The sequence below is a fragment of the Acanthopagrus latus genome, chromosome 11 (assembly GCF_904848185.1).
Source record: "Acanthopagrus latus isolate v.2019 chromosome 11, fAcaLat1.1, whole genome shotgun sequence".
NCBI lineage: Eukaryota > Metazoa > Chordata > Actinopteri > Spariformes > Sparidae > Acanthopagrus > Acanthopagrus latus.
In genome coordinates, this window is record NC_051049.1 from 29,693,143 (window position 1) to 29,708,160 (window position 15,018).

A 15,018-nucleotide genomic window follows, 5' to 3' on the forward strand; every position below is an offset into this window, starting at 1 on the left:
ATTCAGTCCAATAATTCTGACGTTTTGTCGACAACTCTGGTTCTTGTAATTCTCTTTTCCATTGCTTTTTTCAGCGCTGACTCCACCGATTCAAGCCGTGGTGTATTAGCCGCTGAGTTGTCCTCCAAGTTGGACACTCGTTGTTCCACCATCCCCAGTCTGTCCACTAGCTTGTCTAGCTTTTCTGACATCTCTGTGACTGGTTTCAGGATATTAGTGAGTTTAGTGTCCAGCATCTGCTCAATATTACGCGTCACCTGCTGAACCACTGTGCCATTGCTAGTGGCACTGGCAAACTCTTTCCCAAGGCTCGGCACAGGACTCTGGCTCTTCTTCGTTTGCTAGCTCCAGCTCTGTTTCGTCATCTGGATTAGCTAGCGCTTCGCTAGCCACTGACTTGTTGCCCTTTTTCCGAGTTTCTCTTCTTTTTGATCCAACAGATGTCACATTTACATGTCAGGGTCTGGTTATTATAGACACAGATTAAATATTTAACTGTCATCTATCATCACAGTAACAGTGTTACAGACATTAACAGCTGTAAACACTCGTAAAGACATTATAAAATCCATCCTGTAGTTTGGTGCCGACCTGTATACTGAACATATACGGAATAGTTTATAATCATCAGAGAATGTTACACGCAGTGTTTTTGGTTCTTATCTGTTTCTGATTGTTGCATCTTTGCGGATCACCTAAAAGGGTAAAGAGTCTATCCATTGTAGTTTGACAAAATATAGGCCCCCAAACAGCATCTTGCATAGGGCCCCCAAAAAGACAGAAATGGCCCTGGTAACGAACCATAGTAAACCAAGGCTTCAAACCTTTATTTACCAAACCATAAATTTTTTGTGTTATTACCACCAAAGTGTCTGTACAATGTTGACCGAAAGCTGATACATGTCAAGTGTAAACAGCATGTTACTATACTGCCTTTTCCCTCCCTTGATCAATGATTATGATCTGAATTTATCATTGGGACTGTCAGTATGTTTGTCCTGTCCTGGTGGATAGAAATGATCTGATACTGCTCTGTCACAGCTGGTGAAGTACTAGTCAGATCCGACCAGTGTAGGCAGATGATTCATGACTTGCCCACATCAGGATTACCAAATCCACCAGCATGGAAGATTCTGTACAGACCGGGAGTTGCCTGATTATGCCGATATATTACTGTTAAAATACAGTCCATGTGACATGTCTTAACTCAGGACATTTAAAGTTGTTTGGTTATTGATCACTGTGTGTGTACCATATGATTTATTTATGTTGATCTGTCTGTTTAACATGTAGGATGAATTCCATCCATTTATTGAGGCTCTGCTGCCCCAGGTCCGTGCCTTCGCCTACACATGGTTCAACCTGCAGGCTAGGAAAAGGAAATACTTCAAAAAACATGAGAAAAGGATGACTAAAGAAGAAGAGAGAGCTGTCAAAGATGAACTGCTTGGGGAGAAGGCAGAGGTGAGATGAATATTTTAGTGGGTGATAGTTAAAATATATATATTTTTTTACTTAGTTTTACAAAGTAATGAACATATGATACTTTTACACACTGAAGTAATTTTATGTGTTGTCAAAACAGTGTTTTGCAGCAAATATATATATATATATATATATATATATATATATATATATATATATATATATATATATATATATATATATATATATGAAGGTTTATATATAAAACATGAAGGTTTTTTTTAATTATGTAGAGGTATACATTTTTTGATATATTAATAGACGTGACTTTGTTCCTAGGTGAAACAAAAATGGGCGAGCCGTCTGCTGGCCAAGTTAAGAAAGGATATTAGACCTGAATGCAGAGAAGACTTTGTCTTGTCAATTACTGGAAAGAAAACAGCATGCTGTGTCCTGTCAAACCCCGACCAGAAAGGCAAAATGAGACGGATAGACTGTCTCCGACAAGCTGACAAGGTAAACAAAATTCTTCCTAATAGTACAGGTTAATTTTCAGTAGGCGAGTGTGATAAATAATAGTAATATTTATCAGCGATACAACTGTTGAAAAATTAAAAGCTGAAGCATAATATTGATGACCTCAGCCTAATAATCATTAAACCATATAGTGGTGAAACATGAAGGCCATTATGATAATTTGGCAATGGAACTTTATAATTACACCTCTCTTTGTCTTTCTTTCACCACTATCGCCTCTATTTCTCTTTCTCTCAGTCTCCTTTCCAGTACAAAAGTTCAGCTTTGCCTGACAAAGTCTTTTCATTTTTATCTGTATTAAACACATGGTCAACTGATATTTACATGCTACCACAGTCTGTTAGAATTAAGACCTGAAGATACCAAGGCTAGCTACTGGGCAGAGTTTACACTGCACCAACGTTTCCATCACAACACATCTTTACACCACTCGTTGTAACAGTCAGCAAGTTTGCATTTGTTTTTGCAACCTTATTACCATCCGTGTTTTAACAGATGCTGTATAGACACTGGTCTTCTTCCATACTGAGTTAATAAGTACATTTCTGCCACTCCTTTGCCAAACACACTGACCTGACACCAGCTGCACTAACTGATTAAAATATGAATTCACCAGTATTTCGTGGCTCACAGCCAATAGGGACCAGGTAAAAGTTTTAGGGGCGGGTCGCACCTTGAGTTACAGTTTTTCACAGCTTTTGGGCCTTTGTTCTGCTTCTCCTCACGTTGATAAGGCCCTCGTAATTAGGCTGTTGATTTCCCATAGAGGGCTTCTCTTTGTCTGAGCCATGTGGCACGAGGCCCAACACATGGTTGATCTGACACAGGTAAGATTTATTGGCCCTCTAGCTATCCCTGTCCTCTGGCTGGTTGTGTCCTTGTGAAGCCTTGTGTTTTGTCCCCACAAACAGCTGGAAGTGTAGCAACATCCCAACTGCTGTTTTTGTTCCCCATGGTCCCCAGATTACTATTTTAAGTAAGCATTTCCTCCCCCTTCCAACCTAGGAGGTGTTGCTCTCTGCAGCTGGTCTTCAACTTAAGCTCCCCTGTCTTCAATGGCACTCTTAACAGTTGCAATATGACTTCATTGATTTTAGCTAAGTATTGTACTGTTCTGTTGTCTGGCCGTGGTGTACCTACAGTCGTGGTTAAAAGTTTAGAGATACTTGTAAAAAACAAACACATTACTGCTGATTGTGGCCAAATAAGTCATGGCTACAAGCAGGGGATTCCTGCCTTTTTTTTGATGCCTTTGCCAAGTTGAATTAAAGCATTTTCCTCCAGAAAATAATTTTCTATGTCTGTGTTATTAGCAACAAACTTCAGTTGAGCTTTAAGGTGCCGCATCTAGAGGAAGGGCTTCTTCTTTGCACGGCAGCCACTCAACCCGTGAAAAACACCCTTAATTATGGACACAGGTGATAGTTTGTTTTTTTTCATCCTGATAGAATAAGGTTTGTAAGTGTCTTTATGGGAGAAATTCCCTTGGGAGAAATTCACAGATAACACAGCAGTTAGAGTTCTCAGCGGGTCGGGCCCGCCCAACAAACCCGACCGGACCCACAGGTTCGGGCCAGGTTCGGTCTGAAAAAATACGCAAATGAGGCAGGTCAGGCGTCCTTTTTTATGAAGCACATTTGCAGGTTGCAAATCATATATCATTTGTTGTGAATCATCGCTGTTCATGTGTGGTGAAGAGTAAGTCTGGCTGCTTGCTTGATGGGGAGGGGCAGACGCAGACCTGACACCGCTGCGTATCATAACAAGTGTATGAGGAAAACAATGCAGGCACACGGGGTGTCGGGTTCGGACCAGGTTTGGACAGACAATTCATGCTGGTGTGTCGGGCTGCGTCGGGTTTGGGCTTAAAATCCTGCGGGCCGGGTCAGGTCAGGTTGTAATTTTCAGGTGGGTTGAGAACTTTAACAGCAGTCCTGAGGGAAATAATTGAATAAAAACTATAATAATAATAATAATAAATATAAGCATACTATATATAGTAACTGTCCTTGTGTGTATGTGCTGTTTGCAATATATAATAAATGTGAAAATAGATGTGGCTGTGCAAATGTGCAGAGTTCAGAGTTCTGAGATATTAAAAAGACAACAATGTGCAGGCATCTGAGATATTAAATTAAAAACCAACAATGTGCAAAATATGGGTCTGAGATAATAAATAACAGCAGACCAAAAAAATAACAAAAAACAATCAGTCTTAAAGCTACAGTGAAGTGTATAGTTGAGTCCTTAAAGTGAGACTCCCTCTTTCATCGTAATTATGCTTTTACCGGAAGGTTTGACTTATGTACATTTGCAAAAAAAAAAATGCCTAGGTTGCATTTTGGAGCGAGTTTCACTTTAATCAGTGGGGAAAGGAGCTGTGGTGCTGTGTTGGTAGTGTTGTGTAGTCTGATCACTGATGGTATGAAAGAGCCCCCCAAGTGCTTTTAAGCATGTAGCTGGATGAGTCTGTGGCTGAACATGCTCCTGAGTTGCCTCAGCTCGATGTGGATAGGATGAGAGGGATTGTCTATTATAGCTTGCAGCTTTCCTCTCATCCTCCTCTAACCAGATAGTAAAAACTCCAGCGCCTTCCTTGTTCTTTCTTTCTCACTCGAAACCCTCTACTCATTTAATGCAAAGCTATTATTATTATTATTTGTTATTATTATTTGTTGTCTGCCGCTTGAGCTCAAATTCCCGTGAGCTGGAATGGGCCAGAAACTTGAAACTTGGCCCAATGATTGGAAATGATGTGCATCAACTTTTACTAAAATATGAGCCCAGTCAGCCACATGGTAGCGCTGTAACTAAGGCTTGAAAATGCATTTTTGGGAAGGCCATGCCCCTCACACAGTTAGTCTGATTGACTTGAAATTTGACACACATGTCCAGCTCCATGTGCTCTACAACAAAGCTTCTTGGACCATTAAGTTCCACCTACCTAGATTTTTTGCTAATTAGCATAATGTGAAAAACAGGAAAATGAATAGAACTTTTGAAAGATTTAATCTACCAACACCGGGGAATGAAAAGACAAATTTCTATTATAATTAGCCAGATTGGTCAAAAAACATGGCCGACAAGGACCAATGTATTTCTGCAATGAGCGGGGCTTAGAAATGATTGGCCATAACTCCCACACCCTAGGTAGGTTCACAACAGGACTGTGAATCTGCCTGCCAAAGCCTCTTGAGCTCAACCTATAGGGGGCGTTATAAATGCTACACATGTGTATCTCAAAGACCATTAGATGGAATTTCACCAAATGGTATGCATGCTATAGAGGCGAGTACTAACTAATATCTTGAATGCCATGTTTACAGGTCAAAGTGGGCGTGGCCTATTTGTCATTAACCATCATTGTTTGCGTTTTTATTAATTTATGGCGAGCTGGAAGGACCCAGAGACACGAAATTTGGTACGTTGAGTGAAAAATTTGATGCCAATCCATCAGATGGGGGCACTATAACATAGGGTGTAAACTTCGAAAGGCTCTCCCTGCCAAGCCATAAGTGTTATTCATTTGAAATTCTTTCATACACGTCCTCCTGATAATCCTCCACAAAAAACCTCTTGCACCATGAGAGCTGCTATTACATTAATTATTATGCTAATTTGCATAATTATCTCCACATTTCTCCCAAAATTATCATGATCATTGAACTGTGATTACTTAAATATTATAGTACCTGTTGAAACTTTGAAAAACACATCAATAGGCAAAATTTTAATTAATATTTTAACGTTCAAATAAAGTGCCATTAGCATGTAGCTGAAAACCCAGTTTGGAGAAATCTGGGGTTCATCATTGGTATGTGTGGCACAGATCTTTGAGGAACACGGCAGCCGATGTCATCAACTGTGGGGGATGAGGGTCAGGATGGCTGGTTTGGGGCGAAAGAGATTATAACCTACAGATTGCCGCTTGTGGCTATATTTGGTAGTTTGCTTTCCTAGACGGCTAATTCGACATTAGAATGCTGCGTCACACAAACTCATGGTCTCTGCATGCAACTAACCAACCTCTCAAACCTGGCATCACACACACACATGGACACACACACACACACACACACACACATACACACTCACACATTCCTTGAGGCTGGAGCATATCACACCTACATGTGACATCCGTGACCACCACTGTTTCTTTGTTCTGTCAGACACACACACGCACACGCACACACACGCACACACACGCACACACACACACACACACACACACACACACACACACACACACACACACACACACACACACACACACCTGTATGTAGTAGTACACATTAGTTATTGTGTGTTTTCATGTTTGTGTTGAATGAAAGACTTTTGAACCTTCTTGCTGTTTATTTGATTTTGTACAAGACTGAATGTTGCCAACCTCTACACTGTCAAGAACTCCAAAATCCTTCAGCCATTACAGCTGTTATGGTAATTTTGGTTGTAGTTATTAAGTTAATTATTAATCAGAGTTATAAATAGTTTAGTACCTTTTTATGAGACCGATTTAGTGAATTTGCTATGTTTTCCCTTCTTCAAGGGTAGTGCCCCAACGTAATCTAATGTAAATTTAATCATATTATTTATCATAATTAATAGTTATCCCTGATAATCTTTAATTATTATTGATAGTTAAATTTTAAATAAAACTCCCTTTTAATGTCGCATAAACACTACTTAATTGTACCTCGTGTAGCGCAAGGCCCAACAATAGTGACTCACAACTGTGATGCACAAACCCCCCACTCTCAGCCTCAAGATACTACATACTTAGTCAAGTTGACCAGCACCAGCCTTGCTTGCAGTAAGTTAGCTCATTGAAATGCTTTCCCTTTTTAACCTGTTTTGTTTGTAGTTAACAGTTTCAAGCTTTTCCATTTTCATGATAAGTCAAAGCAAACAGCATGCATCATGTGAGAGAAGTGCTCTTTGCATTATTGAATATATGTTTTATGCATGATGCTTGATGGTTGTGTTTAGAATGTCACAGGTTATAATCAATGGTGGAAAGAAAATAATGATAATGCAAGACATTTTTGAAATAGTGTTTTTTTGCTCAAAATGTCTCACATAGTTTAATGAGCCCCTGAGCAGATAACCTGCAAGGTCCATATTGTTTTTCGAATGATAATTCTTAGTCCAAAATGATCACATTTTTCACTGCCTGAACATACCCCAAAACTCATCAAACTTGGAATATAAGGCACACCTGGTGAATTTTTTTTTTTATAATCAATTGTGGGCTTTACTCTCCACCTCTAGGTGATGCTATAATCAAGGAGGAGTTTTGGCTTATAACTCCCATATACTTAATCGCATATTCAATAACCTTATATGCATGTGTCCACTGTATTGTGCTGAATCTCATGATATAGGCCCCGTCCATTTCTGCCTAGAGTGTTTTTCGCAAATTTGCAAAACGTCAGAAATCTATTTTTTAGAACTTAGAGGACTACTTTTTTGAGCCTACCACTCTGGATGCTGGAATGTTTGTGAGACTACTGGACGATGATACTTTCAGCTTCTTCCTGAAACTATTTCATTGCATTATGTGGACGTTCTCTTCAGACAGCTCCAGAAGCGGCCCATCGTCTCAGTCTTTGTCCGGGGAATCATGCAGCAGTTCACACAGATTTTCTGGCTTCAGAGTACATAACTAAATTCCAGCAGTAGCAGGCAACCGATGGCAGCATGCCCTGACATGCGGAACCTGCAAGGTCCCTATCTTTTTTCTAAGGAATATTAGGGCCTGAGCAGGTCTCAACCTCCTTATTGTTTTTCAAATGATTATTATTAGGGCCCGAGCAGGTTGCAGACCTGTGAGGTTGCATGACCTGCAGGCTCTGTAGCGCACCTTATTGTTCTTGCCTGCCTTCCACATGCATAGATGAATGAAATTTGTTATGCAGATTCATCATGAGCAGACGCACAAAAAAAGTCAAGGGACTGATACCATCACTCCAACAGGAAGTCGGCCATATTGATGTATGCCAGCTTTTTTTTTTTTCAATTTTTTTCCTTCGCCTTGAAGCATTAATTCTCTATAGCTTCAACATACAATTTCCTATGTACATGTAGATGGTGTAATGACATCCTTGAACAGATTTAACACAACAGACTTCACAGTCAGTCAGTATCATCCTCAGACCTTGAAGATGAAAACCTGTTAAAAGCTTTTGCCTGTGTCATACCTGCTGGCCATGGTGGTGCAGTCAATTAAGTCCTTTGCCATAATGCATCAGGTGGCTGTAGCTCAGCGGGTAGAGCAGGTTGACTAGTGATCGAAAGGTTGCTAGTTCAAATCCCGGCTCCGGGCAGGGCTGAGCTGCATGTCGAAGTGCTGAACCCCACATTGCTCATCAGTGAGGGCCCTGCGATGAGCTGGCGACCTGTCCAGGGAGTACCCTGCCCTCGCCCTGAGACAAGGCTGGGATTGGCTCCAGCAGCAACACCCCGCGACCTCATGGAAAGGGATAAGCGGTTACGGACAATGACAATGATAAAGCATCAAGTCCTTGTAACTTCAACATACAATTCCCCTCCTACACCAAATCTCTGTCATGAATGTAGAGGGAGAATGTAGAGGATTGAGTCGCCCTGAATATATCTGTGCATCAAAACTGTGTCATCATCACAGCGCCACCAATTGGAAGTTAGACAAAAAAACATCATAATGTAATGCCCCGGTGTGTGAGTTTGAGTTAGTTCAGTAGCCTGTGTCTCAGTAGTAGTTGTATAGTAGCCAGCAGTAACAAGCCCCGACGTCAGCGTGCCCGACAGCAGCACACCCGACGGCAGCATGCCCCAGCGCGTGTGGACTGCGAGGGCCCGTTCATCACTGCTTGCAGCTTTGATTTTTATTTTTTTCTTTATCCCAAATGATTGCGTTTTTCACTGCCTGAACAATTTTATTTGGCATACACATCAGTCTTGTCATCATGAATTTTTACCACTAGGTGGTGCTATAACCAAGTGTGTTTTGGCTATTAACTCCTATATACCTCATCACACATACCTCATCACACATTCAAAAACATTATATCCACACATTCCCTTTTTTTTCCGCAAATGTGTGAAATGTCGCAAACATATTTTTTCGAACTCCTCCCAGGCAATTGCACCAATTTGCACGAAACTCTGCACACAGCACCTCTGGACTATTGCTCACAGAACGGTGTGCAAAGAAAGTCCCGATTCAACATGATGGCAAAGTTAGGAATTCATATTTTTTTGGCGAAAATAAAAGAACAGGAAGTGTTGCATATCTCCACATTGGTGTGTCTACTTGACATGAAACTTGGGTCAGTACTTTTTGCTACACATTTGCTTTAGGCTCCATGCACAATTTGGGGATTCTCCCAGGTGGCGCTCTGGTGGCAATCTAAGTACATTATTGACACTGTGGCCCAAACCATAATGATTAACTGAAATTTTATTCATGTGGGTGGTACAGATTGGTGCCAGTAGCTCACATAGCAAAACTGACCTGTGTCCACCAGCAGGTGGCCCTATAATCAGGGCAAAGGTGTTTTGGCCAATAACTCTCACATACTATCTTGCATATTCAAAAAAACCTTATATCCACATGTTCCCTCATTTCAGCTGAATTGGTTGATACAGGCCACACCCATTTCCGCAAAATCGCGAAATGTGGTACATATCCCTTTTTCATCGCCTCCAAAATTCTGTGAAATTCTGTCATTCTGCTTGCATCGCAAAATAACCTAAAAACACACATCGCTGGCATTTTTCATCGATATGTACGAAAATCAATGAGCATGTATATCATGACCCAGATGCACAAAAAATCCTATTGGATCCAATACCCCAAACCCAACAGGAAGTCAATTGAATGGTCACTTTTAGCAAAAAAATTGCGAGAAAACAACTTGAGGGAGGTTTGGGATGGGATGAAAACAATCACAGGCTGCAAGGAGGCGGATAGCATAGTGGAAGGAGATGAGCTGAAAGCTAATCAACTCAACCTCTTTTATAAAAGGTTTGACTGCCCACCTTCAGCGGCATCGGCCTGCCACTCCCACAGCTACCCCTACCTGTCCACCCCATGCCCCTCCTCACTTTCACCTCCACCACCAGCTGCTGCCTCACCCCTCCCCCATGCTGCGACCACAGACAGTGTGGCTCCACTCAACCCAGCAACCACCAATCAGCCACCACCCGTGGATGCACCTGCTCCCAGGGGGAGCAGCAAAGACAGTGAGAGCCCTCTCCCTCCGATCATGACAGCAGACCAGGTTAGAGCAGAGTTGAGGAGAATAAGAACTCGGAAAGCGTGCGGGCCTGATAAGGTTTGTCCCAGACTACTCAAAGCCTGTGCTGTGGAACTGGGGGAGCCTCTTCAACATGTATTTAACCTGAGCCTCCGACAGGGAAAAGTTCCAGCACTATGGAAAACTTCATGCCTCATCCCCGTCCCTAAGAAGCCACATCCACGGGAGCTAAATGACTTCAGGCCAATTGCTCTAACATCTCACATAATGAAAACCATGGAAAGACTGTTACCTCTCCTCCTCAGACCCCAGATCCGCCATGCACTCATGCCACCACCGTTTGCGTGCCAGGAGATAGTGGGCGTGGAGGATGCAGTCACATACCTATTGCACAGAGCGCACTCTCACCTGGACATAGGGGATATGTGCTGTGAGAATCATGTTCTTTGATTTCTCCAGTGCCTTTAACACCATCCAGCACCTCACACTGAGAGACAAGCTCTTGCAGATGGATGTGGATGCCCACCTGATTTGCTGGATCACAGACTACTTGACAGAGAGGCCACAGTTTGTCAGACTGAAGATCTGCTTTCCTGACACTGTGGTTAGTAGCACTGGCGCACCACAGGGAACTGTGCTCTCACCAGTCCTGTTCACCTTGTACACGTCTGACTTCTGCTACAACATGGAGTCATGTCACGTGCAGAAGTTTTCGGACAACACTGCAATTGTGGAGTGTATCAGGAATGGGCAGGAGGATGAGTATAGGAACCCGGTGGATGGCTTTGTGCAATGGTGCTGACTCAACCATCTGCAACTGAACACTTCAGAGACAAAGGAAATGGATCACAGGGGGACAAAACCACCTTTGCTGCCAGTCTCTGCTGAAGGACACAAGGTGGAGGTGGTCACCACATACAAAGACCTGGCAATACACTTGGACAATAAACTGGACTGGTTATCCAATACAGATGCACTCTATAAGAAAGGGCAGAGTCGGCTTTAATTCCTGAGGAGGCTGCGGCCCATCAGTGTCTGCAGCAAGCTCCTCTGAATGTTTTACCAGTCTGTCACTGCAAGTGTACTCTTCTATGCTATTGTGTGTTGGGGTGGCAGCACTAACAAGAGGAACTGGGCGGCTGGACAGGTTAGAAAGGAAAGCTGGCTCTGTTGTTGGCATTGAGCTAGAGGGCATAACATCAACAGCAGAGAAATGAACACTGAACAGGATGCTGGAAGTCCTGGACAATGACCACCACCCACTACACAACATTTAACAGACAGAAGAGTATCCACAGTAACAGACTTCTGTCATTGACATGCACTACAGACAGGCTGAAGAGATCCTTTGTCCCCAGGGCGATCAGGCTGTTCAATGCCAAACAAAAGGGGAGGAGAGAACTGGATTTTTCAACATGAGTCTCTTTCTGCCCCTAACGTCACATCACTGTGCCTGCTGTCCAGTTTACAGGCTATATTAGCCCTCCTGCACACAACCTGGATGGTGCCCTTCACATGCACATTGACATTTACCCCTGTTGATGGGTACAATTTTTAATTTTAATTTTTAATTTTTATTTTATTTGTACTCTATATTTTAAGCTAACTTTTTGTGTTCTTATGTCTTTATTTTTGCTCTACAAATGTTATTTTTTTCTAGAAACTATTTTATATCATGCACATTCTTGTTATTTCCACATTCTGTTATTCTGTCATTCCCAAATTTACCAAAAACAACAAGCAGAGTTTGAGCTGATTATATCCCTGCACTGCCTTCTTCACATTCTTTTTACTTTTCTTTATTTTTACTATTATAATTCTGTGAGTGATCTGTATTTTATGTGAGTGAAATATGTGTGTATGTGTGTCTATCGATCTATCGATCTATCGATCTATCTATCTATTTATCCATCTATCTATCAGTACCATTCTGCTAACTCATTGATGCTTCGGTATTAATGATATGATCATGTCATATATATAATAATATAGCAGTCAGAGGTGCCAAACTTAAAGTGGTGGTCAAAGGTCCTTGCCTGGAAGTCAACAAATTTAGTTGAACTTCACATATTCTGTAAAGAGAAGTGGTTAAAAATTCAGCCAGAGGACTACCAGAAGCTTGTGGATGGCTTTCAGAAGCAGCTGAGATGAAAATGACCAAGAAACATTGAACAAAATATTAGAATAACGGTATGTTTACTTTTTACCAAGCAGATTTAGCCACATTTTTAGAAGACCCATAGGAAATTCATGATTGAAGCAAACTTCATGAATGTTTTTTGTGACAAAGTAGTAAGTGTTCCACTCATCCCATCACAGAAAATGAGAGCTGTATAAATCATTGGAGCACAAGACTGCCATGATATACATGTTCTTTACAAATTGATGTAAATGTTTGACCATTACTGTAGGTACTTTTGCACTTTGATAAAGACAAGCAGTTTCTGCGTGAGTGTATGAACAAGATTGTTGTGCAACGGTATTTGTCTAAGATGCAGCGGGCACCAGCCAAAATCTTGCCAGGGTCAGGCACCAAATTGGTCAGGGCCGGCTCTGGCTATGACCGTAACAGAATATTGCCATGTTAATGTCTTCAGACTGGAATTCTTATCAAACGTGAAGTTTTGCGCAGATTCAACTTTGTACAGTTGAGTTACAGCAACTTCCTGTTTCATGGCGAAACATGTCCACAGCTTTGAGTGATAAATCAGTCTTCAGAATAAAGCATCATCAATGTCTGAAGTGTTTTGTCAGCATGTTTGAACTGGACCAGGTAATTTTGCTAGATGGAGAACATCAATGTTTAAAAAAGTAATTTCCCATTGTCACTTGGGGGTACTGGGATTTAGTGTTTGCATGTAGATGTGTTCCGGCCAGGACTGAAAGAATATTTATGAATTATATTCATGGCCTAGTTTAATGAAAACGCAAGGTTTAAATAAACTTTTGAATGTAGGGATGGACTGGCAAGCAATTATGCCCCGCCCATGGCCCATTAAACCATCTGCCCAGTTTCAGTAATTTTTCCATGAAGTTAAAAAGCAAGATGTTCTACATCACACTGCCAGTACTGCCAGACTGTAAGTTGTGCTGTTGCCGGGCCTTAGCCCATGTAAAGCTGTAAAACCCCACTTAAGCCCCCCATTTGAATATTTTCTAAATTCAAATAAATATGTAAGTTAATAACCAATTTCAACAAAAGGCAATGGAAGGGGAAACACATATGATCTCTTGTTCAAATATTAATCTGAACACACATACACACTATCATCCATTCTCCGCAGTTAGAAGAACTTTTACCAAAACATATAGAGCTTTTTCTTGTATAGCCATATAGTGTGCAGTACCAAGAGAAGTGAACTTGAACCATTTGATAGTTACACAACGTGCCCTGTGCCATAACCTCGCTCCTAGGCCATGAAAAATACGGGAATGGACGCAGTGGATGGTAATAAATGTAAAGTATTTATTATAATGAATTAAACAACTGATGAAATAACTGCAAATGTGAGGTGTGTCAGTCAGTAACGTCAGTGGTGTAACTGTAGATGTGTGAGCAATGAGGTGTAAGGTGTTGTGATGCAAAACAGAACAGAAATCAAACAAAAGACATCATTAGTTAATTTAGTTAAGGACAGACAAACATCTGGTTTCATAGGTATTGCACTACAATATCATCTGATTTGCTTCATGTTCATTTTCATATTTAAGAATCTGGAAAAAACAGCCTCAAAGCAGGAGCATGTCCCCCCCCCCGCCAGTATGCCTTTTGCCTTTAAAGTACTTCAAATGAAGCAGTAGGAGAGCACAAGTGTAGTGTTTCCATGTGGTTTATTGACAAAGATTTATGTTGTTTTTAGTCAATAATGATGTTGTTTTTTGTCTTTTCAAGGTGTGGCGGTTGGACCTGGTAATGGTCATCCTGTTCAAAGGAATCCCATTAGAAAGCACAGATGGAGAGCGGCTGGTAAAGGGAGGCCAGTGCTCCAATCCAATCCTGTGTGTCCAACCTCGACACATCTCTGTCTCTGTCAAAGAGCTCGACCTCTACCTCGCTTACTATGTACAAGAAAGAGGTATGCAATAACAAATCAAAGTCACTATGAAGAGCTTTCAGTTTGTTGATTCTAGTGGCCCCTTTTGACAAGAGGGGTACAACAGTGCCTGCTGTTGTAAAGTATTTCCTAGAGTTAATGTTAATGTATCTATACGTGAAATGTGAAATATGTAATCAGACCCAAGCACAGGCATTATTGATAACTATGGGTTCATATACAGTGTACTTTTGTTAAAATTTAAATAGCAACTTACAACATTGGGATGTTGTACTAACTCAGTGAAAGACACGACTGACACAGACTGTGAAAATTGCAGTAATCCACTGTCACCATTATGCAAAGTACAGGATTGATAAACACACAGAGATGATGCTGTAAGGCTGAACCTGACTTCAAACAATTTTACAACTGTTTTAAAGAGAAATCAATCAATCAATCAGTCAACGCTTTCTTGTCATTTTGCTGTACCAACACATTAGTACAACACAAGTTAGATTATGTTTCTCCAGGATAAATAACATAGGACACAATAAATAACACACAACAGCTTGTGGATGGAAGGTGTTGATGAGTCTGTTAGTTCGGCCTTTTTGACTCCAGAACAGCTTTCCTGATGGCAGCAGTGGAGAGGGTGGGAGGCGTCCCTGATGATGTTCAGTGCCCTGCTCCTGCAGTGGCTTTGGAAAAGTTCTTGGACAGAGGGGAGGGAAACTCTGATGACCCTCTCAGCTCCTCTCACTATTCTCTGCAGAGCTTTTTTG

The 15,018-nt window shown here is 41.4% G+C and overlaps 1 protein-coding gene across 11 annotated transcripts in view; it reads left to right on the forward strand.

The window, feature by feature from the left end:
* Positions 1 to 15,018, forward strand: part of nfic (nuclear factor I/C) — a 136,154-nt gene that overhangs the window by 14,973 nt on the left and 106,163 nt on the right. For all 11 annotated transcript variants that reach the window (XR_005077956.1, XR_005077957.1, XM_037116021.1 and 8 more), the window contains exons 2-4: positions 1,294 to 1,464; positions 1,765 to 1,941; positions 14,092 to 14,275. Coding sequence is in view for 9 of the 11 variants with exons in the window: in XM_037116021.1 (XP_036971916.1) it covers positions 1,294 to 1,464; positions 1,765 to 1,941; positions 14,092 to 14,275 (532 nt within the window). In the remaining 2 variants the exon portion in view is untranslated. The remainder of the gene's footprint in view (positions 1 to 1,293; positions 1,465 to 1,764; positions 1,942 to 14,091; positions 14,276 to 15,018) is intronic.